Source organism: Xiphophorus hellerii, chromosome 1 (assembly GCF_003331165.1).
Source record: "Xiphophorus hellerii strain 12219 chromosome 1, Xiphophorus_hellerii-4.1, whole genome shotgun sequence".
NCBI classification, from domain to species: Eukaryota; Metazoa; Chordata; class Actinopteri; order Cyprinodontiformes; family Poeciliidae; genus Xiphophorus; species Xiphophorus hellerii.
In genome coordinates, this window is record NC_045672.1 from 6,251,973 (window position 1) to 6,279,648 (window position 27,676).

General features: G+C 39.2%; 3 protein-coding genes across 5 annotated transcripts in view; all 3 read left to right on the top strand.

Annotated features, from left to right (window-relative positions):
- The window catches only part of LOC116721371 (tumor necrosis factor receptor superfamily member 14-like), a 1,133,408-nt gene that overhangs the window by 377,095 nt on the left and 728,637 nt on the right, over nucleotides 1–27,676 (top strand). The gene's annotated exons all lie outside the window — the stretch shown is intronic.
- LOC116721478 (tumor necrosis factor receptor superfamily member 14-like) lies at nucleotides 2,865–7,641 on the top strand. The gene is made up of 6 exons (XM_032565232.1): nucleotides 2,865–3,028; nucleotides 3,129–3,218; nucleotides 5,514–5,639; nucleotides 5,733–5,891; nucleotides 5,974–6,058; nucleotides 7,239–7,641. The coding sequence occupies exons 1-6, from the start codon at nucleotides 3,004–3,006 to the stop codon at nucleotides 7,411–7,413; spliced, it is 660 nt and encodes a 219-aa protein (XP_032421123.1). The 5' UTR covers nucleotides 2,865–3,003; the 3' UTR covers nucleotides 7,414–7,641.
- The window catches only part of prkcz (protein kinase C, zeta), a 106,731-nt gene continuing 87,502 nt past the window's right edge, over nucleotides 8,448–27,676 (top strand). For all 3 annotated transcript variants that reach the window (XM_032564622.1, XM_032564623.1, XM_032564624.1), the window contains exons 1-4: nucleotides 8,448–8,539; nucleotides 19,020–19,141; nucleotides 21,250–21,339; nucleotides 22,406–22,456. In XM_032564622.1, coding sequence (XP_032420513.1) covers nucleotides 8,463–8,539; nucleotides 19,020–19,141; nucleotides 21,250–21,339; nucleotides 22,406–22,456 — 340 coding nt within the window. In that variant the 5' untranslated portion in view covers nucleotides 8,448–8,462. The remainder of the gene's footprint in view (nucleotides 8,540–19,019; nucleotides 19,142–21,249; nucleotides 21,340–22,405; nucleotides 22,457–27,676) is intronic.

The window sequence follows — 27,676 nt, forward strand, 5'->3', positions numbered from 1 at the left end:
ATAATTAACAACTACTGACCTCTGGAAAAGTTCCACAGAAATGCATCGGAGCAGACCCAGCCCGCTGCAGACCCAGCCCGCTGCAGACCCAGCCCGCTGCAGAACCCCGCCCGCTGCAGAACCCAGCCCGCTGCAGAACCCAGTCCGCTGCAGAACCCCGCCCGCTGCAGAACCCAGCCCGCTGCAGAACCCCGCCCGCTGCAGACCCAGCCCGCTGCAGAACCCAGCCCGCTGCAGACCCCGCCCGCTGCCTAAAAGCATAAAATCAACTCGGGCCTTGCGCTGTCGCCTAAGCCGAAGTTGGCTTCCGATTCGGAAAATGGCTAAAGGGCCATTCCACCTAATTTTTCACTACCTTCCGCATCTTTAATCTACTCTAGTTAAAAAACTACAACACCTAGACACGTCAAACTTGGACTGGATTATTCTGTGATTATTATTATTATTGAAGTGTCACGAATCAGAAAAAGGTTTGACACATCCCAAACATAGTTCTAAATATTCTGCTATTAGAGCAGAATGATCTAGTCCAAGTTTGAAGTGCCTATGTGTTGTGGTTTTTTAACTAGAGTAGATTAAAGACGCGGAAGGTAGTGAAAAGTTAGGTGGAATGGCCCTTTAGCCATTTCCCCGAATCGGAAGCTGGAATCGGAAACCAACTTCAGCTTCGTCACCTGCTCGCAGTGCGGTTCCATTCCTCGGTTCCTCGCAGCACTCATTCCACAGCTCGCGGTACCAGATAGGTAAGACGCACTTAATACACTTATAAATGACACATAAAGCATTTCAAAGTATTGTAGAAATATGAATTGGTTTAGTATTTTCACACTTGAGCGCCTACGCGTGTTGTGTTTACTTTTCAATGTTGTCTCATATTTTTATATATATATATTATAAAGCTAAATCATTGTTCTGCACTAATCAGTCCAATTATGCACAACTGCACTGTGGCACACTTGCTGTACATATATTTACATATACATTCTGTATCTGCATTTTAGAATCTTTGCAAGGTCTGCTCTAAGCTGCCTTTTATATTGACAGCATGTTATATTTTATTTTTATTTTATCTTGTCTACAATTGATACTCAGTGGTGATTGTTGTGTGTCTTGTCTCTATGCTGCTGTAACTGCAAAATAATTTCCCTGCTGGGATGAATAAAGTAATTCTATTCTATTCTATTCTATTCTATTCAATTTACTCTATTTGCGTTCCGGTATCGTTTTATTCACAAATGAAGCACTAAAGTGAAGGTAACATAGTCACTTGATAGCACTTTGCTCCGAGAACATACATGATAAATATCCGGTCTGCCTCACCCTGGTTTGTCTTTACAACGTCACTGCTGGGTTGCCATATAAGCATTTATCCCCCTCCCGCACCTATCTGCGTTTTCAACATTCTTTCTACATTCTTTTCTTAACCAAATGTCAGCGCGGATGCGCATTTTTGCAACTCCCTATCTATGTCTGTTTACGGCACGGATCTTTGGCAACGAGTTCTAGAGTTTCTATGTCCGGCCATTAAGGGACGGGAAGCGGCCACTGGAGCCGCCACCTTTCAGGCCACTTGAAGTAGAAAGTGCAGCGTTGCAGTCAGACCTCACTGTCCTGAGAGGCGCCAAGGAACACGGCGGATGGAGAAACGACATGATGCTATTTGGGCTCTTATTTTTTTCCACTTCTAACCAGGAAAACACCTTGTTTGGTTTTTCAACTCACAACAGAGAGCATTTAATTTTTTACTACTGACGCTATGAATAACAGTAAGGATGTATTTTTGAGTTATTCTACTCTAATATAGACAATAAATACAATTTTTGATAAAATATGATTCATTTGAAATAACTTTAAATACTCTTTTTTTTTTTTTGGCTTTTTAAAAGTAAGAAGGGAAACGCTTCAGTTGACGTCATCGTTCTGTGTGTTTATCTGCTCTGAATGTGTAATTATGCTTTTAGCTCAAATAATGGGTAGAGCCACATCCTGCTGATAACACAGCAGGTTGCAGTGCAGAGAGCCATCACAGAGACCAAGAAGGGAAACATATATGAGGATTACATATAATAATGAAAAGCAGAGACAAGCCTACCAACAACATAAGTTCTTAAAAGATTGAAGTAAAAAAAAAAAAAAAAAAAAAAAAAAAAATTCAAGCATGTGTGTACAATCAAACGATTGACTGCTCAACCACAGCTGAAAGTCCAGAGCTTTCAGTTATTTTCCAATCTCTTGGTTTGGGTCACCTGTCTTGCTGTACACCGTGTGTGATGGCGAATGGAAAATGTTGGATTCTACGTTTGCATGATAATGTTTAACCACCGCACTCACATCCTGAAGGTTCAAGTGTTTGTATAAACTGCCTGTTTTTGGTTGCGAATAAAGCGAAGAAAGAAAAAAAAAGAAATGTGCTCCCCGGCAGGAAGCAGACGGGTGGATGTGGTAAGTAAGATGCTTACTCAGAACCGAGTCTCAAACCATAAACTGTCACGTCACTGATCGAAACCTGTCAAGATGGCAGACAAGCTCAACTCGGAGATAATGCTGCTCATTCGGATTGGTTTCTCTACATGTAATTGCTGCACTATAATATAAATGAATAAACACTTTAAAAATTGCTTTCATTTTGATCCTTATGGGCACATGTTGCGTGGCATTTAATGAACTGTTCTATATTTTCAGGAATTGTTATTTTTCATTGGTTGTTTTCGGATGGCCGTATAATGTGAGAAATGTTCCATTTGGATCAAGGTCTTCATCTTAGACTTTTGGAAAGGGAACATTTGAGGATCAAATAGAAAAACTGGCCACATGTTGTCTCATTCCACAAATAACTGCTTACAGTGAACACTATAATGAAGGTTTTCCAGACAAATCTGGCAACTAGGGTTTTTTTTTTCTAGGTTTAACGGGTTAGTTTGGTGTCGAATTTCTAAAACCAAATCAAAGAGAACCGCAAGAAATCTCATCAGAAACATACAAATCAGCGGTGCATGATGTAACATGTTTTCCATGCTGGTCGCGTTAGGTGAGTCTGACTTCATTGTCCTCTAAGACATTTGAACGGATCTCACGACAAAGAAGACGCTCAACGCAACCGTTCTTTCCCCTGTGACGTTCTTTTGCAGTGGGTGTTGCCGTGTTTGACCCACTATCAGCCTGCCACCACACAGAATACCCAGCGAGCGGCGGGCAATGTTGCCCCATGTGCCAAGAAGGTACGAGAGCAACGAACACAACAAAAACCAAAGGAAAACCGAAACCTGGGAGCCATTTTGTGTGGTTCGCATGACTTCCGTTGAACAAAGCCCTCATTGAACTGTAGTTAGGAGAACTAGGACTGGGCGCCATTGTTAATGCGACGGGGATGAGACGTTCGAAATAAAAACAACGTCCGCATTTTAAAACATGCGATGCTTTATACCTGGGGTGTCAAACTCATTTTGGTTTGGTGGCCAAAATGAGCATTCATGACTCATCAAGGTCATGAATGATCTTAAAGGGCCGGTTGTGCCAGAATGTGTTGATGAAATCTGTTCACAAACTGTTAAAAAATATCAACGAATCCTTAAAAAGTAAGATTTTGTGAAACTTTTCTTTGTGTTGTTTGCAAATAAAAGTCTAAGTGTTTGTGGTGCTAATTTGGAAATATTTGCGCTTATTTATGATGGTAAATGCAGCTTTTTATTACTCGCTGTATAGATCATGAACTATAATCTGACGTCAATTAAAACTGAGGCAGCTGCTCAGTACAAGCAAGGACGTTTTTGACAGTTTTGGAGAAAAATCTGCTATAAACTCCCAATAATGTTTTAGCGCAAAAATTCACAAATGATCATGAATTTCCATAATAATTCTCAAGAAACTGGAGGGACTGGTTGATATAATTTGGCAGTAAACAGATAAACGCTGCATTGATTTGATTGATAACATAATATTTAATCACGCTTACCGTTTAGTCTGGAATTTGGAGGGCCACATAAAAAGCTGTGGCGGGCCAGATTTGGCCCATGGGCCTTGAGTTTGACACATGTGCTTTATACCATAAGATAAGAGGTGTAGCCCACCCAATATTGAATTTACTACTTCAATATATTTTTACATAAGTAATAAGTATCCATGGAATGACAAGAGTAAAAAAAAAAAAGTATTTGGTATAAAGGCTAGTTGGGGATGTAAGTAGATGTTTACTTACATTCCCAAATTTAATTATTTGAGGATAAATTGCTTTAAAATGTTAAAATAATTTCATATTTTTAAATTATGTCAGGCGGACAAACAATATAACATTATATGAAAAAATGAGTATTTTAAAGACTAAAATATGGTTTTAGTCTTAAAAAAAAAATATATATATATATATATATTACAAAACAAGAAATCATACCAGAAAAAAAACCTTTTCCAAATTATTATTTTATAAATATAACCACCGACAATATATAGGTTACTGTATCTTTATCACATTCAAAAGTCTCATCAGATTCAGACAGATATGAAGATCGGAACAACAAAGCTTGTAGTAAAATAAATATTCTCATTTTGACAAACTGTAACTGTGTGTCTGTATCTGTTAAGGTTTTGGTTAAAACCTGCTTGTTCTTCATTCAGTGACATTACACATAGCAGATAGAGTATTACTGAAGTGAAAGCAAAAAATGCAGTGCAGCAAAACTACTTAGAAGAAAATATTTTTCAAAAAGTTACTCAATTAACTGAGTTAAAGTAGTTAATTACTACCCCCTCTGCTTAGGATCCACACAGTGGAAGGAAGAAAAACCTATTTAAAGAAATTTGAAGCACCACAACTGATTAGCAGGCCATAAAAAGAGACACAACAAACAAAGCAGCAGCACTACAAGAATGTCCTTTTTGTCCTCTTTGTTATTTTATTATTTGTTTTATTATTTATTAGATAAATAATAAAATCATCCACAATATTTTCTCAGACAAAAACAATAGCTGACTTCCCAAGAGATGTTAATCTGTTGTCTGCTGCAGGAAATATGTTGACTAGCGTTAGGACAGGTTCTCTGTATGACCCCATTTCAAACAACAGTCTCTTTTTAACTCTATTTGGAATCTTAGCTATAATCTTAGCTATGTATTTTGTAGCTATAAAGCTATAGAAATGAATAGGTATCTTCAAAACCCCTAAAGATTGCCTGGATCGTCAGCTTAATGCTTTAAGATTGATAGCAAAGTAGTTTCCAACACTGGAGAAGAAACAGCTGCATACATAAACTTCAAGTAAGTCTTATTATGAGACATAAAAGCCCGTAATGATGTGTCTGTGGAAAGGTATTTAGAACTATTACAGTGTCCTATTATCAGCATAAAGGGGCCTTTTTGAGAGCATTTCCAGAGTACCGCCGCTGCGCTGCTAACAGGACGTGGACGCATAGCAGTCTCCTCACGTCTCAACGCTACATGATGGATTACATGCCAATGTTGTACCTGAGCTGATGAAGATCTACTTCTAGTGAAATAATTATCCTGCTGTATTCTTGCAGGAACCGTGGTGGGCAGGGACTGCACGGCTGAGTCAGGAACACGCTGTGTCCCCTGTGCGACGGGAACCTACATGAACAAAGAAAATGGACTGAAGAGGTGTTTCTCCTGCTCTGCCTGTGACCCAGGTGCAGTCAGGTGGAAGGGTGTCCGGGGAAACTGAAAAGACGGGACGTTCGATAACGTTTTACATAATCATAACAAGTGCTCTTGTTTTCTAGTGCTTGGTCTCTTTGCGAAGCAGGACTGCAAATCAACATCAGATGCGGTTTGCGATGTTCTAAGTGGGTTTTTCTGCAAAAGCTTAACAGATAGCACAGGATGCAGCACAGCAGAGAAACATTCAGTCTGTAAGCCTGGAGAGAGAATCAAACAACCTGGTGAGTCTGAATTCATTCGTGGATTTAAAAGCATTTGTAAATGTCGGTGTGTTTCTGTGTTAAACTGTTTGTGTTTTAACAGGAACCAGCAGACATGATGCAGTGTGTGAAGCTTGTCAGCAAGGATCCTTTTCCACAGATGGGGTGAACTGCACTCTGTGGACAAAGTAAGATAACAGGACCTTTCAGCTCATCCTTTCATTCCACATGGCTCTCATTCCTCAAAATGAACTGAAACGTCCCGACTTAGAATGGAGGGTTAAAACAGACTAACCATTGTTATAACCCTGATCGACCTCGCAATGTAGTCATAAACCCGTGTCCACTTTGAACTGCATGGTCGTGGAACCAGTGTGGCATGACTTAAGGCGAAGACAGAAGTGCCATAAGGCCATTTTGCACTGCAGGACTCCACCACAATAAGCAATGATGACAGATTTAATAGCTGCAGAGGAACTTCAGGAGTCTGACAGGTGTTTAACGTGAGGAATAAACTGAAATATCAATGTTGAAAAATCTCCTCATTACATTTTATCTACATCAGAATTCTCTTCCAGCAAGACTTTCGTGGGTTGCCAGTCAGGACCCCAGCTTTGTTTGTCTCAGTCGTGGTGTCTGCCGGTGACAGACCGCTGCTTGCCCATCATCATATGAACGACTGAATGTAGTGGGAAGCATGACTCTGCACTCGATAAAGTGCTTTACAAGTGCAAGTTCCAATTGCTGTCTTTGCATAGCACCCCGTTATACAAGTACAGGTCATAATGTCGGGTGGAAAAAAATGTAGCTTCATTTAGAGCAGTGGTGCCCAAAGTGGGCCCTCGAGGACCGGCATCCTGCATGTTTCAGTTCTCTCCCTGGTGGTAGTAACAACTTCCTCAGCGTGTCAATGTTCTTCTTAGGCCTTCTAATGAGCCATCATTCGACCCAGGAGCGTTAAACTGGGGAGTTTTATTCTCTCTCCAGGCTAAAACATGCAGAATGCCGGCCCTCGAGGACCGACTTTGTTCACCACTGATTTAGAGTCTCTCTGTTCCAGTCGTCAGGGTCCACTGCCCTGCATGTTTTAGGTGTTTCACTTCTGCCACACACCTGACTTGTGGGTGTAGCACATTGCATGCAGAGGAGATCATGTAGTAATTTGAATCAGGCATTCTGGAACAGAGACATCTAAAATATGTTAGGCCGTCTTCCCTGGGGACCGGAATCGAGCAACACCGATTTAAATCAAACAATGGTAAAACATGGCCGTTTACTCTAAAGAGAGACAGTTCATTACAGGCAGAACAAATATGTGCAAATATGGTAGTAGAAGGCTAAAATGTTTTTCTTTTTTTTCTCAAACAGATGCTCTGAAAACCAAACCCCGGTCCAAGACGGAAGCTTAACGGCCGATGTCGTCTGCAGCAGTGGATCATCAAGACACAGATATTTTCTGTCGCTGCCATTTGTTTGCTTCTTAATACTGTGCTTAGTGCTTTCCAGAGTGCTTTGTGGTGATGTGAATAAGTGTTTGCTTTAAATTTGATAACTTAAAGCTTTAACCAACTTTAAGTATGGCTAAGGTTTAGCTTAGCTTCTTAACTTTTTACCAGCAGATTTTAGCAGGATTTAACCTGAGCCATTTTAACTATGTTACATTTAGCTAACGTTTTTAATATCTAAAAAACTGCACTTTTTTCAGTATTATTGTTATGTAGTAGAAGTTCGTTCACTCTTTGAATTTGAATAAAGACAAACAAAAACTTTAGTTGTTTTAGTTGTTCAGTACTGTACAGCAATTTTGCATCCACTGCGGATTCTCCACCAGATGGCGCCTCGTGACTTTATATTTGTGAACGTCAACGATGAAATATGTTTTTTAAGCATATCCCTAAATATTTTTGCAACATCGCACCAATAAAATAAAGTATTTCACTGTAACACTTCAAAAACTTTTAAAAAATTACACTGTAGGATATAATTATTTCACGTCTGCTGAATAAGTCCCGTTTATATTGCTACGAAAGAGGAAAATCAGGGAGAATACTTTGATAAGAAGTTACAATAAACAGTTTATTAAAGTTATTCAACAAAAGTATTGCCAGTCTCTGTTTCCGCGTCGCTAGTGTTAGACTTGTTGCTGTGGCAGCCACGGACAGGAACAGCGGGACAGGTGAATTTGGATTACCGTAACCATAGTGAGAGAGAAGACGTTCTGTCAAGCTACGTCAGACATTGTTTAAACTGCAGAGAAGGTTTGCTTCCAAAATAAAAGTGCTACCATATCCCCGCCGTAAATATTAACAGACAGTAATTAGCATTAGTCCTATTTTGAAAATCAAATCCGGAAATAGCAACGCTACTTAAGTTCCTTTGACTAAAAACTCCGTCATCGAAGCCTTAATGATTCTGAAACAACAGAAAACTTTAAAGTAGCTTTACTAGGTTAATTCAGACTAAGCGTCACCTCCAGCCTCGGTATGTAAAACCTTGTATTCTGAAGTGACAAGAAGAAGTTCGGGACAGCAAAGTTTGGACGTGTCCAGCTAACCTTGGGCTGCTTGGGAGTTTGAACCAAAACTCTTAACGATGCATATGCTGGCGTCAAACGGATCCATCATGGACCTGAACTCCGAGTGGGTGAAAGTTAAAGCTCACTACCGTGGGTGAGTGATTCTCCGTGGGATGCACCCCGGAAAGCTGCCATTATTTATCCGAGCCGAGGTGACGAGGGGAAACAGCGAGATTGTGTTGTGGGTCAAACTGTACCCTCGTCATCTTGGCTCGCGCTCAGAGTTCTTCCGCCGCACACCTTGCCGACGAGACTCTCAGCTGTACGGAGGAAAACTAGTTCCAGCTTGGAGAATGGTTGCACAAATGTCTGAAACTCGCAATTCTTTATTTAGAATGTATGTCAGAAGGTAATAACTGAGGTGTATTTGTTTTCCTGAGGCGTGTTCACGGACCATTATGCCAAGGCTTTTTGGTTTAAACCATGAAGATCGGATGAAGTTGAGTGTGACGCAATTTTATAATCAGAAAATGTTCAACACGAGGCAAAGAAATGTTCTCCTGCATCGGTGTTCATTTTGGCTGGTGGAAGAGGGCCCAGAAGTTTCTTCTCATGCAGTTGAGGCATACATAAAGCATAAAGGTGAACACACCTTTAGATTCAAAGTTATTTTTTAATTCAGTCAAGAAGATTGCTTCTGGTAGAAAATGACCCATGGAAACTTCCTAAAGATGAGACAATGTACAGGACATGTCATTGTTTATTTACATAAAAAAGGCATGTCAAAATCTATTCATACCCCTTCTCAATAACCAAAAAACCTCTCTTTACTAGCAAACCCCTCTTTACCGTCAGCAACACAATTGCTGACGGTTTAGCATGGTTCCACATCTTTCTTTTTTTTTTAATTACCGCTGATCTTTAGGGAGAGTTTGCACTTAAAGCCTCCTGGCCATGACCCTAATCTTTAGCTTCCTTAAATTCAAAAATACTCCTAAATTCAAAAATTCTTTATTGATCTCTAAGAAAAAATACTTTTTTTTACTACAGATTCTGTATCAAATTTAAGTCAGTACTCTGAATGGGCCACTCCAAAACATTATTCTTTATTGTAGTTATTCCAGGCAACATTCAAACAAATAATCTTTCGATGAATGACTTGCAATAGTTCTCTTATTCTTTCTGTTACTGAAATACATTTTTTCTCCTCTAGAAACAGTGACAGGCAGTAGTAGTCTACCTTTAAATAAAAATACATTTATCTTCCATTGTTTTTGCTGACAGTTAATTCCTGAAAACTCAGCTCTAAATTATTTCCAGGTATGGATGGACGTCACTCAGTGTCAAGTGCTCTAGTATCACATCAGTAGATCTTTGGAACACAAGTTGCCTGAAAACACAAGCTGACAACCTGGTTTATTTACTCATGAATTCCCCTCATCTTCTGGTAAATCACAAATTCCATCTCCAAACTCTCTTCCCCTGAACAGGAACAAGGAATGACATTGGAGATAGGCTCATGTCATTATATTCAATTCTTGAACCATAATAAACACTAGTAGATAAATCTACTGCTTTATGCAGCAGGTAGATGCCGATAAAGCATCTTCATGTAAGCATCTACCTGCTTTCATTCATGTGAATGAAAGCACTCTGTAAATGTTATTAAAGGGAGCGAAACCGATCAGCCTCGGAGGGGCTCTGTTCTCTTGGATTCTGATTTTGGTCTAGCAGAGTGACTCTTATGTCTGTGTAAGAATGGAGTGCTGCTTATTGTTGCTCAGGACGCAAAAGTGTTAATGAAGAAAACACACCTGAGGTCCCACCAGCGTGTCTCCCTATGGACCAGTGTGTGTGTGTACTGTTTGACACTTAACAACCTGCTTTCTTTAAACCTGTTGTAAAAGAAACTCATTTTTTTCTGTTCTTAGAAGACAGTCACTGTATTCCTGAAGTCCCTCTGCTTCGAGGTTCGAACTTCAACAACTCGTCCTCATCGCATCCCTGTCGCATCTACATATCTGCCTACAGTGCAGTTGGTTAGAAAGCTAAACGCCAAAACATTGACCTCTCGTTAGATGTTTGTGACGAGTGGTAGAAATAAAAAATGCGCAAAGTTCCAGATCATTAAGAAGTGAGCTCAAGCTTTTGCAAAGCTTGGGTTTTGTTGTTTAGCATGTTTTTTTTTTTAAATTGTTGAGCCTTTTTAAAAAGAAAGATTGCCTTTTATATTAAAACAAGATTCTTAGTTTTGCATGTAACGTTTGAGTTCTTAAAAAAACGCGAGGGAGAAACTTTTTCTAACATCATGTAGAACTGATGTTCTGTTGAACGACAGCAGTCTGCTTCAGTTGCGGATTTAATTATTTTTTTTTACACTGAACCGATTTCAGATTGTTGTTTGTTGGCCAAAGTTAGTATACAGTTTTATTTATTTATTTGTTTTGTATTTTCTTTGATGCACTAAGCATATTGTGTGATTTTGCGTTTGTATATGAATATATTCTTTAACTCTAGTGACTTTGTCTGGCCAAATCAAAGTAAAGAAGAAACAAGAAAATTTGGAATATCATCTGTGATATTGAGGTTTTTAAAAAATATTTATTGTGATATCATTTTTTGGCACTATCGATCACCGCTGGTCTAAATGTGCCTGCATAATTCAATTAAACTCAATTAGGTTTATTTGATAGGGACAGACGCACATTTACATTGGCAAACTGAATAAAACAGCAATTCCATGCTTGTATCATGGTGCTTGTAGCGTGAGCTAATTTGTAGCTCTTGTCCCTGGATGGGCTTTTCTGAACAATATATCTAAAAACTATTAAGAAGTCAAATTGTATTAGAAATTTAAAATAATGAAACATGGTGTTGACAACATATGCAAAATCATAAATATAAAGCAAGAAAATGTAAAAACGTGGCAATAAAAAAAGAAACATTTAAATATGGTTACATTTCTGTTTTTGAAATAGCCAGAGTTTTGTTTGTTTTTTTTGAACATACTGAAACTGGTTAAAGATTTTAAATTGACAGGGAGTGCGTTCCAAACTTCGGATCCTCTCACGGTGAGAGTACTTCAGGCAAAAGTGGTTCTACGGGAGGGGAACGGTGAAGTTGCCATGTAAAGCCGCTCTTGTTGATCTACTGCAATTTCTGTATACAATCGCTTAACGGTTTAGGTGCAAGTCCATTTAAACATTTAAAAATCAATTTAAAGAAGTTGTGACATAAAGTTGGAAAAATCCAGGATACTGAGTTTTGAAAAAATATGACGGTGATTAAATCTAATTCACTTTTTCATATAATACCTTAAGTTATACTATTAAATGTTAATATACTTATTCCTTTCAAATTATGGGTGAACCAATAGATCAGCCCGGATTTCCTTTATATCGGGAGATTGGCCGATGGATGTGAAACCAATCTTATCCTCCGATTTTATCTACGTGCGAAAGGTCTGAAAATCAGCCACTTTTTAAAAGAGATTGGTGATTGGCCAGAAAATTGCAATGTGTGCACTCTTAATTCCAATATCGTTAAACTATTGATGTAAACATCATTAATCACACTGATGAGGCTGGCCGAGTCTTTAGACCTAAATCAGGTTTAGGTCTAAAGACTCAGAATCACAGAAAATGACTGTTTTGTGATTCTGATCATTTTGGTGCTGTTTACTCTGACATTTATCTTAAAGGGACAGTATAATTGTGTTTTTCAACTACGTGGAATAATTTTATAGCAGAATCAAGTAACTGTTGCCCTAAATTGTCAGTTGCACAGGAGCGCCACAGGGCGCTGTACTCTCACCATTCCTTTTCACTCTGTGCACTTCAGACTTCCAGCACAAGTCCAACTTCTGTCATTTACAGAAATACTCTGCAGTTGTTGTCTGTTTCAGAGATGGGCAAGAGGCTCAGTACAGAGAGCTGGTGGACTGATTAATGTCATGGTGTGGGAACAATCCTCAATTTGAACGACAATCAAGATTGGGGCAAAGAGTCTACGGACTTGTTTGCGTTTTGTGTTTTTACACAAGAATTCTAATTAATAAGTCAATCAGATATTAATATAAGATGAGATACTTTATTCATCCCCGAAAGGGGGTTGGTGGGATTTGGTTTGTCCCAGCATAGTACATGTGCATGCATAAGTTTTTATCAGGTTACATGTTTCCAAATATTGCATGTTCTTCAACAGTTTTAAATAACTGCATCGTACTGTTCGATATGTAGCTTATGTTTTATTAATGTTTGCTTTGTCAGTTTCTTCTGTAAAATTGTGTGTTTAACAGCAACACAACTTATATGTACCTTGTAAATGGTGCAAAAGAAAAAGTTGAACAAATAAAAGCAACGCTATGGTATATTTGCTGTTGTGTTGCCATTGTACGGTTTTTCAGTAAAAACTCTTGAATGCCACACCCAGAGTCGGGCTCACGGACCTCTTACATCTTTATTTTGCGGGTCAGCAGCTGGAAAGTTTGTGAATCACTGGCATGGAGGACGTCTGTGTAAAGAGGACTTTTAAGACCTCCGCAGAATGTTCTTTATTTAAAAATGCTGTTGTGTTTGTGATTCAGACATAACCTCCACCTGATGGTGCAGCCTGGAATGTTTGTGTTACTCAGTGGACGTCCAGAAACGTCCAGCAGTTTCTGCCTTTAAAGTAGCAGCTAATGCATACTTATAGTAAATTCAGTCACAACTCAGCTGATCAGACCTGTGTGTGTGTACAGTTGTATATACTACTAGAGGACCACTTTCACAATATTTTCCAACAAAAGGGTGGACATTTGTGGAAAGTGACCTTTTCCCGGTCCTCTCTTCTTTTGCAGTTCTACTGCGCTCTACTAGTGAGGTTTAGAGGTATAATGTGAATAACGTTTTGATTAAGTATAGGGTTAGGGATAGACTAGTAATGGTGAGGGTTATAGAAAATGCCTGGATTAGGCATAAATACAGTTATTAAAATGAATAGAGGTCAATATAAAGTCCACAGTTTGTATAGAAGCACAAGGCTGTGTGTGTGCGTAGGGGGGTGTGTGTGTGGGCGTGCATGTTGGTGTGTGTGTAGGGGCTGTAGGTGATGTCGCCCAATAATGCTGAAGTTAATTCCATCGGTTTCCTATAATCCTCCTTTTTGATTCATGCTGAACACACTGACCCCTTCCTTTGTGACTCATGTCCAGATGAATCTCATCTTGGCCAGAGTATTAGCCACATTGTTCCACTTCCTGGATTATTCTCTCTGCGTGAAGTTTTCCTAGAATTTACTGTTTTCTACAGAGAATATTGCTGCAAAAACTAGAACAGCAAATATTTAGTGAGAAGCAGTATTTGTCACACATTAGGCTAACATTGACTTAGGGCGCTTGTGAGTAGAAAACATGGATGAAGTTATGAATCTGACGAGATGCTTACTGTCTGCTTGACTGATACTCTGCTTCAGTGGCTAGCACAGAAGTAGCAAGTAGCAAGGCAACAAACAGCGACCCAGGAAATCATGTTAAAAACAATCCTTTAAACAACAAAGGAATATAGCGCCAGTCCATAAAATCAGAACATAAAAATGATCAAGTAAAAAAAAAAAATTAATCAGGTAATGAAAATATAGGTATGTGTACTTGGAATAAACTACACGTTTGCTGATCCTTAAATAGCTTTTACATTATATGCAGCCTGTGGACCGAAGTGTCTGCTTAGAAGTCTACAGTCAGTGTTTTGGCACCTATGATATCTGTAGAGTATGTGCGCTGCATTTTTCAAGCAAATCCAAAAAAAATTTGGATCGCTCAAGTTGTTTAGAATAACCAAAGTTAGCTTAGCTGTCTGGTAATGTGTGTTAAACAGCTTCATCTTCTTATATGCAAGTCTATTTTTACCATTAATAAAAGGGCTGTTTTTAGCTAACATGTTCTTATGTACAGTATTACTAAGTATCCTTAACTAAGTACTTGTTCACATGCAGAGTTTGTTATGTGCTGACATGATGAGCCTCCATAGCGGATCATCCAGGATCTGAGCTGTGCTGTTTCTCACTACAAAACTCTAGAAATGACTTCATTGGGAAAAATATGTTGTCAGTCACTTAAAACTATGGGTTAAATCACGTTAGCATACATTGCATTAAAGGATCCAGTGAAGCTAAATAGCTGCAGGTTGCTTCCTGTTGAAGGACAGTTGGTTGTTTCCACTGCGGTCAAAGCTAGCTCTTTGACTCGATGAAACTGGATTATTACTGAGTGGAATTAAATTAAATAAAAAACTTGTTTATATTTTATTATATAAACAAGTTTTTCATATGACTAATTCATAGTCATATGAATTAATTACATTGGTTACAAACTGGGATGCACAGTGGCTTTGTTGCCTTGCAGCTGGAAGGTCCTATAGGTTTGAGTCCCTCCCCAGGGAGTAGGCCATGCATGCGTTGTTTCTCTCCTGGTACTCCAGCTTCCTCCCACAGTCCAAAAACAAGACTGTTAGGTTATTTGGTGGTGTTGCCCTGTGATGGAATGGCAATCTGTCCAGGGTAAGACGGAGATAGGCACAGCCACCCTTTCTCCATCTTATAGGGAGATAGGGGGGCCCCCTGGGGATTCCATAAGGAATTCATTAGAATGCCATCATGTGTCCTGTGAGCCTGTCTGGTTGAGAGCTCAACCTAAAATCTCACCTACAGTGTCTTATTTCAGCAGCTGTGGCTTAGGGTGCTGACTTGGACCAAAGGCTTCCTGGTTACTGTTGATGGAGCAGGAAGTGATCTGTGTTATCAGGCTTCAGGCTACGCAGGCGTTGTATCTATCTACGCTCCCCTCTGCTGTGGGTGTGTCATCTTAATTACCTCAGATTGTGAGATAAAGGTAAAGATTCCAATATATGTACAACCCCAATTACATGCACTTTAATAACTGAACTGAACTTCTGATCATTTTATTGTATTTATTGTTGATCTTAACCTTTTATTTTGCAGCTGTTGTGAATTAGCCGTGGTTATAAAATTCAGATTATCTTCATCTGTCCCTATCAAATAAACATTGAATAAAAAGTAAGTTTGTGTGAAGGTTAACCTTCCCTTAAAAAGAGGGAGAATTAAATGTTGTTATATAATTATTAAACATTAACCCCCCCAAAAAACCCTTAATGTTGAAGGACTGGAACTTCCAGTCCCTTGTTGTCCTGTAGATGGACATAAACATGAAACACATTCATATTCTACATGGCAGGCCTGTGTGGTTAGAATGAAAAAAGTGGAGTTTGGGAGGAAAAAAAATCAAACAGATTGCATAGAGTCCCATCAATGCTGGCAGGAAGTAGGAAGGCGATGTATTTTTTTCTTTAATACAGAACGTTTACTTCTTTACAAATATCTCCAGGCTTCAGTCATTGTTGCTGTTGGTCTTCATCAAGACAACATTTTAAAAACACGTAGACGAGTCTGTCTGCTGCACTGTGGAACAAGAGCCCTGAAGAATGCAACTATGGGACTGCTTCAAGACGGGGGGGCAACGAATGAGGAGGGAGGCGGTTTTTACCCTGAAAAACGTTGGTTTCCAGCAGCAGCACAAGTGTGATGGATGAGCATCTGAAGCAGAGGCACAGAGGAGCTGCAGAGGGGATGACAGAAAAGAGAGAACGCGCTAGACTCTAGGAAGTTTGACAAGTTGTATCTGTCTGAACTGTTACTGCTCAGGCTGTTATTACACTTTAAATGTGTAAGTAATGTAAAATATAAATAGATATAATTAGATATTAGGGGTTTCCTAGTGTGATATTGATATCGCAGCCTAGACTATTGGCTGTTACCAATACAGATCCAGCCCAGTATCTGTAAATACTTTTATTACTTTTTTTTTTTGTGAAATTTTAGAAAAGGCTTGATCAAGCAATATTACTGAGAGAACAACAGTCAACGACAGTAGGTATGAGACAAAATGACTCATTTGTTATTAACCAATGTCTTACATAAAATTTAAACCTAAACATAATATTCTACAATTGAATTAAAAAAAAATAGAAAAGAGAAGACCCTGGAAAAGCCACCCAGGTGCTTCTATATGGTTGGAAAAAAAACCCAAAAAACTTTTTGTCTATATTTCCAACTGTTTTAAACGTAAGAGTCCACAGCTCCAGTTTCACTGACTGTGCCCCAAACAATGTGATCTTTATTAAAACAACAGCGTAAACAAATTAGGTGTTAACAAATCAACTTATCACTGAAATCCTTAACGTGTGACCAACTCCTAAGTCAATTTTATTTTTGCTGATGAACTGTCTAAATGAGTTGTTTTTAGTTCTATCCTTATGTTTCTGTGGGAATTTTGAATTTTTGCATAAATTTGCATAGTTCTCCACCGTCTCAGTCCTGGCCTCCTTTGGCCAGTCTGGAGCCGGAGTAGCGAGTGTTGCCATGGTGAGCACTGATGATAGCGTTACTCGGTGTTACAAATGTGTGATTCATTTGGTATACGCAATGTAAATGGGTCTCTTCTGCTCTGACTATTGTTGAGGGTGTAATAATAAAATACTCTCATCTTTATTCATTTGTGTTTTAACCAAAGATGAATGTTTTCATTTGAGCTGAGTATTATATTAGAAACAAGAACATATCTGACTTGATTAGCTCGGTACGATAAGCTTTGTTTATGGCGACATCTTAATAATTCCAGTGAGTTGAGGCGCTCTGTATCTGAACGAATTAAGAAACATTTGCCGGATCAGTAATGAAGCACCTTTAGTTGATCTCTGCAGTTATACCTTTAAGCCAGAGTGTGGCGTTTACTTGCTTGATGGCGCTCTACATTCACTCAGGTGGGTATTAAACAGTGTGGAGCAATGCCTGCAGAGAGGCACGCTGTTTCTGCTCCACCTTGTCAGAGTCCAACTGATATTTGCTATAAACACACCCAGAAAGCTGTCTGACACACTCGGGAGACCACTCGCTGCAACTCAGACAGATTCCACTCTAGAACACACTGTCGGGTGTGTGTTTGGCCCTGTCTCCAGGTGGACGTTGGTACTGATCAGCTGCATTGTTGAATGTCAATACAGGCTGCAGAACAATCCACAGTCAGTCCCCAACAGAACTCTGAGTGTGGATGTTGAAACTGAACATGTGCACCCTTATTTAGAAAAGTCCTTAGCTGATAAGGGTACATGAAGGCCACAACTGAGATGAAATTCAAACTACAGAGATGGTAAACGCATTGTTTATGACCTTTGAGTTCACCATTGTGCTCATTTTATAGCCTCAGTGTTTAAGAGAGGGTAAAGTCTTGGTCATTGATTCGTAAACTGGAAAAGTGACATATTTGTTCTCAGACATGTGGTGTGTGTGTACATAAGCTCCATCTAGTGGTTTCGAAGAATAAATATCATCCTATGTACTAGTTCAGCTAACTTTTTCTTTGAGTGGGATTGTGAGGAAACATTGTTAGTAGTCAGCATCTCACCTGTAATATAGTCAGACCATGCTCCAAAAAGTTCAGTATTATAGATTGCAGATCACCATGGCTTTCAGTGTAAATGATGGATGCCCATATAAAAAAGATTCTGGACTCTGTGGAGAGCGATACATGAGTAAAAATCATGTCATGCTCCTTGAACCTCTCGGTCACAATCAGAGCCCAGTGAGTCCTGGCATTGTCATCCTGGAACATCCCTCTGGAAGAGAGTTGGTCTGGACTCATCACTCAATCAATCAAGTTTATGTCTATAGGGTAAGGAGCCAACTCAGTGTTTGACCTGTTTTGTTTTCTGACAGTTTGTTCCAGATATGTGGCATATAGAAGCTAAATGTCGTCACCTGAAAGGTCTGGAAGGTTGATACAACAGCAGCTCTTTAATGTATTTTGGTGCTAAGTCTTTCACCGATTTATAAACTAACAACAGTATTTTAAAATCTGTTCTCTGAGCTACAGGGAGCCAGTGTAGGGGATTTGGAATTGGCATGATGTGCTCTATATTCCTGGTTTTAGTGAGAACGAGATAAGCAGCGTTCTGCATCAGCTGTAGCTGTCTGATTATTTTTCTTTTTAGGCAGACCTGTGAAAACACAGTTGCAGTAATCAATGAGACTAAAGATAAATGCATGGAGGAGTTTCTCTGGATCTTGTTGGGAGCATATAGTTATTAGACCACATGACCCTCCATTGCTCTTTAATGGAGAAATACTCTTACTTTCACTGCATTAGCCAGAACATAGCCAAGTTCTACTCTTGTACGTCTTCGATTTGATTTCACCAAAGGTTTAAGTGATTGCCGTCGATCATGAGACTGTGAGAGCCACCATAGTTTATAGCATGCAGCACTGGATCCTGATGTGTTATTTTTGCTGTATTTGTTTACATGCTTTATAAAAATGATAAACAAGACATTGTAACGAGTGGGCCTTTATGAATACATAGTCATTTTCTCTGTAAACCTGTTTGTGTGTCCTTGCCATGTAAATGCCTTGAGGGAGCAGCTGAAACATCTGGCTTCTTTGTTGTGTTGCACATTATCAAGGTGAAGTTTTGTCTGCATTCAGTAATAATGAAGGAATTTACCCTTTGGTTAGAATTCTTACGTTAAGATCCAGTGTTTAAAGTAAAAACCTGTTCTTGACATCTTCTGTTTGTGTGGTTTCAGGTTGATGTTGATCACTGACTTGGCTGCCACGGTAAGCTTCGTGGAGCTGTGTGAGGAAGTGAGAACAATGTGCAGCGTTGCTAAGCAACAGCCCATCACACTCAAGTGGATCGATGATGAAGGTGAATGAGCTATATGGTCAGATACCATATATGTGTTTGACTTCTGCTGAGTTTGTATATTCTCTTCTGAGTACTTCTGCAAACTGAAGTCCTCTTCCTGGGCTTCCTGGACTGGCCATTTCACAAGTCATCACCATCACAGTGCACTTGGAAATTATTTTGTGTCTTGCATCTGTAGAATTAAGAAGACTTGTTGACTCATCACAAAAATAAGACTTCAGACTCAACTTGGATTTGTGCCCTACAGACTTGAGTCTTGACTTGGACTCCTGGTCTGAGATGCAAGTCTTAGTACCAGTTTTATCCCAACTATACCTCTTAATCTAAAACTTGCTATTAATACTTAGCAAGTTTTAAGTATTTGCTAAGTATTCATCTTTATTGTGTGTCACAGTTTGATCTGTCATCTGCTATCCCAGCCTACTCTGAATGCACCAGTTACTCTCTGCCTGATTACCTCAATTGCATGCCCCTGTTTTGCTGCCCATAAAGCTCTCAGGTTCTCTCCAGTCCTTTGCCAGATCATCTGCAGCCCTGACTCAGCTTTCAAGCCAACTGTTCTCTGCCTGCCTTTGGAAGATTAGGGACTGTTTTTGATCCCGCCTAAGTTGTGGCTCCTTAGAGTCTGTTAGTTGTATGTCTATTTGGATTGCTTTGTGGTGCATGACTCCTGCTCTCTGTCTGACTAGCCGTTTGGATTCTGGATTCTGGATTTTGTACTTAGTACTTGGATTCTGGAGTTTAGATCTGGATTAGATTCTGGATTTGTGTGGACCAAGTTACACCTCATTTTCCCAAGAGGAACTTTGAGTTTGTGTATTCTTCTCTGACCATCCCTCAGGATTCTTCAGCGTACCCTAAGGTGGAAGAATTATCCTTTATGGTAAAGGAATGGGTCAGTGAAACCCTTGTCTGTCATGCTTTTGGGTATGCTTTTGGCCCACATGCAAAAGGTTTTTGAACAAAGTGAATAATGAAATGTGCATCTTTGTCTGGAGTTCTGGAAACGGGAGTGAATGGGAACAATGGAAATGGAGCGGTGAGAAGATGAATAATTTGAAGGGTGAAGTTGAAAGTAATTATGAATGGAGATCTTACAGATGAGATAAAGGTGGTCTACCAGGGGGAGGTAAGTGGAGTGTCCTCACACAGGATTGCTCGTGTGGGCAGCGGAGGGTTCTTGGAGTGATCTGATAGGAGCTGCTGGATGAAAGAATCGTTGGAGGGCAGACAGGTTTCGCAGAGCTGACATAGAGTAAGAAGAGTGGAGTACTGCCAGTCATGGGAATGAAACCAGAATTCTTCACAGAGAGTCTTGAAGATACGAGGAGGAACCAGGCGGCACAAGCAGCTTTATCCAGGGAGCTGCTGAGAAACTCTAAAGGAAACCACAACAAGTAAGTGTATGGTCATTGAAAACTCATGGAGACACAGAGAGCACTGGACACAGGTGGATTGAGGTACCACTGAAGGTAACCACTCATGTACCAGAGGACTGGCAGCTGGCTCCTCTTATACTCTGGCAGATGAGGCTGATCGATTTCAGGTGCTTCTGATCATGCACCAGATCCACCCTCCAGTGGAGCAGCAGCTCCCTGGCTTCCTCCGGTGGATATCTGCGGGTAATGAAGGAAACCACACATAGCCCAAAAGCTTCCCAACACCGTCCCTTTACTGAGCCTTATCCTTTAAAAGACAATTTCTTACTATGATTGTCACCTGCACAGTAAAGGCAAAGCCAACCACAAAACCTTTTCAGATTTTCACACAACTTCTCCATAAGACTGAGCTCAGGACTTTGTGTGATGGCCACACAAAACTCTGACTTTGTTGTCCTGTAGCCACTTTGTAACCACTTTGACTGTATGCTTCTGGGTTTTGTCCATTTGGAAGACCAATCTGTGCACAAGCTTTTACTTCCTGGCTGACATCATTAGATGCTGCTTAAATATTTCAACATAATGTTCTTTCCTCATGATTATGAATTGTACCAGTTCCTCCTACAGCAAAACAACACCACAACATGATGCTGCCACCCCCATATTTCACAGTTAGGATGGTACAGGCACCCCATTTTTCCTTCAAATGTGACCTGTTTGTGTCTGCAGGAGACCCTTGCACTATTTCCTCTCAGATGGAACTGGAGGAGGCTTTTAGGATTTACAGCAGAAGCAAGAGATCTGGACTGCTGCTGCATGGTGAGTTCCTTCCTCAGCTGTTTTCAAACTGGACATTAGGCATTTTGTCTTGGAGCATAATAAAGATCTGGAGGCAAATTATCATTAAATCATAATTTCAAAACATCTGTTGCTAAAAAACCGTGTCTTGTTTCTAACCATGTAATCCAGACTGGGGATGTAAACAAATAATCGATATATTTATTGTCATTAACCATTTATTGTCAATAAATGGTTCATTGGATTAAAATTCATTTCATTCAATTATTGGGAATCAGAATTTACATTGCTATTTGGCTTATGCAGTTATTACTGATTATAATAATTCATCATTGATTAAATTATTAATAAAAACAAATTCTTTAGTTTAAGTGGCACCTCAAACAGTGACAGCATTCTCTAACCATTAAAAAAAAGTAGATTTCTCATTTGCTGAAATGATCTTTACCTTCTACTGGTGCCCAAAGGCCTATTTGTATTAAATTTGTGAACTCCACCCCTTCTTTTTTTATTTTGTTAATAATCAAACTCTAAAGGTTGTTGTTCAACCTGATCCTCAGTAGATAACAGCCAAACACTTTAGACCAGCTTTTTACTGTCTCTAGCATGTTGCTATGAAATAGAATAATAGTGAAATAATTACTATTTACCGAAAGTGTAAAAATAACAACTGATTATTGAAATGTTCATTTGTATAAATATGTATTTTATGACACTTTAGTTGATTAATCTGTGGCACTTAAGGCCTTCCACACCTTACACACTGGGTGAATCTAATCATGTCGTATGCGACATGTTTAGATGTGAGTCTTCCAGTTTTTGAAGTCTACTTTTTTGGCAACTTTAGCCTTTCAATCAAAGTCTAATTTCTTGTATCACTTTCCAGGAAAAAAAAATCTGTATTGTTTTTAAGAACTATACAAGTATCAATAAATTTTATCCTGGTCTGTAACTAAAGTTTACATTTTTACATTTGTCGCTGCCATTACTTATAACTCACTCTTGCTTTTTAGAACCTGAGCGCAGAGTAAATCAGTAATGTTTTTGTTTGGAGTGTAACCTCTGAAACTCTTTTTGTCTCTTCCAGTTTTCCCCAGCGCTCCAGAGCAGCCAGGCATGCCCTGCCCTGGAGAAGACAGTAAGAGAATTCTTTAGCCCCCCTTTTCACATTTATTTCAACTTTGCACAGTTTTTTTCAGCTGTAGCTGAGAGGCAGCTAGCATAGAACTGTGTAATTGTCAGCAATATGTGCTTGGGACTTGGTCAGAGAAACATGCAGGTCACTTAGGAGCTGAACAGCGGACTTTCTAAAACCTTTCTAAATCAAGATTTTAGAAAACAAAGTGACCTAATGTGTGGATGTTGCCGGCTTTCCTTTGAACTTTCTCTGTAAGGTTCTATAATACTAAAAACTTTGGGTCACCTGTCTTTACTCGTATATAAAATCACAAGACTAAAACTAGAATATGCTCTGACCCATATTATATGAAGTTCCAACAATTGCAACTATTCTGGAGGCGAGGCTTAGTAGCAGGTTTATGTAAACTGACCATTCTACCAGAACGTCATTATTGAGGTCAGTTACTGTTCTTGAATGACAGTGCCTGGCTCACAATCTTCAGTTGAATGCTTCCCAAAAGTGTTTTAATAAAATGTTCAACTCAGGGCTATGTCCTGACCAGGAAGATTCCTCCACACTAAAGCCACTCCTCAATGTCCTTACGGACCTTTTTGAGTTTCAATGCTGAGACTGAAGGGACCGTCTGCCGTCTCTCCACCAGAATGAAAGGGTCCAGAATGTCTGGGTATCCCGAATCCTTAAGATTTTCTTTACCTGAACTAAACGGCTAGGCCCAACTCATGGCAAACAACCTTATGTCATAATCCTCCTTCCAGCAAACATTATACTTGACATGATTCAGTAAGGTGTGTGCTGTTCGTCTTGCAGCGGCCAAATCAAGATTCTTTATTAGAATCGCAGACAGAGACAGAATTTGTCAGAGAACATGTCTCCACTGCTCTGGAGTGCATTGGCATTGTAGAAACCATTTTATGAAGCTCTCTGATCAATTTTCTTGAGATACTGTGAAGGTGACATGATCTTTGGATTGACTTTGTAGAGAGGTGGCAACCTCTACATCCTCTCAGCCCACTCTCTGATTTTATTCCTCCTACAACTTGGTGATTGACCTGTTGTTCCCAGTCACCTCTGTGTTATGACACCACTAAGATTTGACTGTGGCATATTTAGCAATGAGAAAATTTAGCAAGATGTCTTATTGGATTGGTAGCATTTTATATTTTGCATTCACAGTGCCAGCCTGGAATTCTGGTAGGCCAGAGAGTGACCTAATTTTTCTTTAGTAGAAGCAGAAAGAGAGTCTATTAGTGCTCTTACTTCACATTTCTGCTGTATGCTTGAGTTATTTTCAGCCCCATAACTCTAGAAATAACTGAGAGACGCCCCATAACTCTAGAAATGTTAGCATGAAAGTGACTGGGATACTACTGGATTGGATCCATTTACACAGATATGTAAATATTAGCCCAAAACAATGAGCCTTGGCTAAACCATCAGCATCTATCTACAAGCAGAGAAATACAGCTCGGAGCAACACCGCAAACATTGCTAATGAGTTTGAACATTGTCTTTCATTTCGACTTGGATCAGTACAAAAAGATATGAAAAACGGTGTAAAATGTAGTAATTAACAATGTCTCCAGCCTTTAGGCTTACAGATGAAGCACTTCTAGGCCATCAGATTGGGGTCTCTGTACAGAGAGGACAAGTCTACGTCCTGTTATCCTGATAATGTTAGAACATAAACATGAATTTCTAAAATGTTAGTTGGAAGTAACCTAGTGTTTGTTTGATAAAGAACTGGTTTGTTCTAACAATGTCCTGAGGACTAAGCAATAAAATAACATTCTATGCAGAAGTTAATATAGTACTTAAATTATATTCAACAAAATTTCCTTTGGACACTGCACATCGAAAATGACTTGGAGGAGCAAAGGGCAGGCTGTAATTAAAAGCACCGGGTTTGGTCTCTGAGGGACATAAATGTGCTTATCCAATTTCATGGTGGCCTTCTCATCAATGTGATGTACATTCTGCCAGTTGAACAGTTGAACCTCAAACGCCAGAATTCGCTGCAGTAACTGGTTTACAAGATTACATTTTTAGAGAAGTTTAATTGGTAAGATCAGGGAAACAAATATGGAATTCGCCGTATTAACATTTGAAATGTTTTGGTTAGCTCCTACAAGAGGCAAATGTGAAACACCTGAATGAACAGTGAGCCATGCAACCAAAAACTCAGGGGAGTTTTTGGTTGCAGGAACTCCTTGCGTCTGGCTGTGTAGAAAGAGGAATGTAGTGACCTTGAACAACATGGTTGTTGGAGCCAGAAAAGGTCTGGTCTAATTTATCACACACAACCATCTTTTAGGTTAACGGAGAGCAATCTGAAACAGAAATTATGCAATGGGCTGCAGATGTGTGGACAAAAATGGTTCAGGTAATAACAATTCAACAGATCTTCTAACCCCTGGTCAGAACGGAATAGGATATTCTATATTGATCCCCAAGGGGAAGTTGCTTATTTGCTGACAAGCCATCCAACTTGTTAGATATAAGTAAATACAAATATAACTATAAGCAATATAACATTTATAAAACATCTATACATAAGTGTGATGACTAAATATAAAATAAATACATAAGTAATAAATAGTTACAACTAAGGTATGCACAAAACCATCTCTAAGTACACAACCATGGCAGCACTACTGTAAGCAGGAACTTCAAACTACAATTGGACAGATTGGAAAGACTTTGGTTTGAATTTTAATCATTGTACCTGTGACATTCAGATGGTAGAATCAGAGTTTGGTGTATACACCATCCATGCCGCCTCGATTCAACATGATGATGGAGATGTTGACATGGTTTAAAATTCTAAAAGTTTCTTCCATCCTCATTGGATGGAGAGCAGACTAACAAGTTACAGCCGACCTGGAAGACTGACACAACCAGCATCACTTCAGAGACACGTGAATGTTGTTCAGCAGGGAAAATGTGAGAAATCCAACTGAACTGAAGAACAAATAATCTAAGATGATGTAATATTTAACTGATATAACCATTTTCAGTTTAGAATGTTTTAACTAAAGTCAGCTAAGGCGGGTGACTGGCTTTCAAATGTTTAGTTTGAAAACGTCCACGAATCCACGAATGTATTCACGTTCCAGAAAGTAATATGACATTTTTCTGCTTGAAGTGCAAGTTCAAGCAGAAACTTGAACTTGCACTAAGTTCAGCATCTAATCAGAGTTGATGCTGATTAGATCTGCATTTGAAAATAATCTGGACTGAGCCTTAAAGGAAATAATAATTTATGCTGCTTGTGTGTATAAAGCCAGATTTTAGTGTTTGAGAAAGACATGCCGCTTATTAAACATGTTTTGCAATGAATAGAGTCAAATTGAGAAATGAACATATGTAATTACAGATTGAATAAAGTTGTCAGAGCTCTTAGCTGATCCTTTTTGATTCTGGAATATAAAGAGTATACATGTGGATGGATGGACAAGTTGATACACAACAATGTAGAATCAGTCCAGCTGTTGAACTGCGAGGATTCACTGTTGCCATGTTCCTCCCCCAGTTTGTTCTCGCACTGTTTGCTTCACTCCCTCGCTGTCCATTTGCTGTGCTAGCAACTTTCTACTAATTTTGAACCATACTCCTGGGTGTGTGTGGGTGTGTGTGTGTGTGTTTCTGTGTGTTGTATTTCATGGGGAACTGTCGGCTTTAGTGGAGACTTAACCCAGGTTTACTGGACGAAGAGAAGAGTGTTGTTCTGTGGGTAGGTAATGAAAGTTTTACTTTTATATTATCTGTGGCTCACTGCTGTGATTTTCTCTGTTACGCTTAATTTGGTTCCATACTTTGTTAATTAGTTGAATGATGAGGCGAGGACAGGCTTATCTTCTCAGGGAGGAGTAGCAGGGTTCACAGGATTGAAGGATGAAGGAAGTCACAGTTACTTATTTATTTTCACACTGTTTATTTTCAAGGCTAACTCAGATCTTCTGAAACTATGCAGAACAAAAAAAAAAAAAAAGAAAAAACCCAAGATGTTTCCACAACTGGGTTTCATGCAGGGAATATTTTCAAGAAACTTGATATTCTGAAAGCTTTAGTGGCCAACTCCAAAAGATTTACTCAATTCTCAGTTTTTCATTTTTATAAGCAATTTTCTACATAAATGAATGATTTTTTTTTTTTTTAGCATTTAAATGTCTGAAAGTGGACATGCCATGCGTTTAAATCCTTCTTTTTTGCATTGAAATCGTTCAGTTGTGGTTTATGAAAAGGTGAAATGAAATGCTTTACTCTGAATTCCTCATCATTGTAGTTCCACAGGCCGCTAGTTTAGCCCGTTCTAAGGTGCATCTGAGAGCAACTTGTTTTGGTACCGTCTCTTTAAAAGCAAATGAGATACTTCACACCCCACCCTCACTCCAGGTCACAGAGTGTTGTTCGGCCATTTTTACAGTTTGATGGCAGCGATACGATGGTCTCGCAGTGCAGAAACATCACTGAATGCGTTTGGATCGAGACAAAAAATACAAACAAAAAACTAGGGCAAACTTAATATCACCCAATAAATTCATGTCTACAATAAAGTCTGCCTTTATAGTGTTATTTACAGCTTACTGATTTGCTGTGTCTGTCGTTTCCATAGACAGAAGGAACTGACCCTTCACTCAGACAAAATCCTTTGGGAAATCCTTGATATTAGTGGAGAACCTTTTCAAAGTTCCTGGTTAAATGTAGCTTTTTTTAAAAAATGTTTCCACATCGGTGGGAAAGTCCTCTGTGATTGTACAAAGCACTTCAAGGAAGAGAGCTTTAGCTATGTGATGCTGTTTGCACAGTGTAATGAATTGTGTGGCTCAATACACCAAACAATCAAACATCTTGACTCATCCACTTGCAGCAAAAGATTTCTGTCAGAAATGAATATGGATGGATTTGCAAAACTTGTTAGTTGGAGGTCCATGACCTTGTTGAGTAATAGTAAAAAATAAAAATAAAAAACTGAACAGACTGAAACATATAACTCAATATATGCGTATTGCATGTCCATGTAACAGGGAAAGGCTCATTCGAACAACAGAAGCAAGTTCCAACCCTAAGAAGCTAAATAGCAGAAGCAACAAACACACGTGCTCAGCAAAACAAAAAGTGCAACATGGTCACAGCAATACAAGCAGCCTTTCAAATTAAAGTATCACCGCTCTACATGCAAAACTCACTCAACCAGCTGCCATGCAAGGCAATAAATAA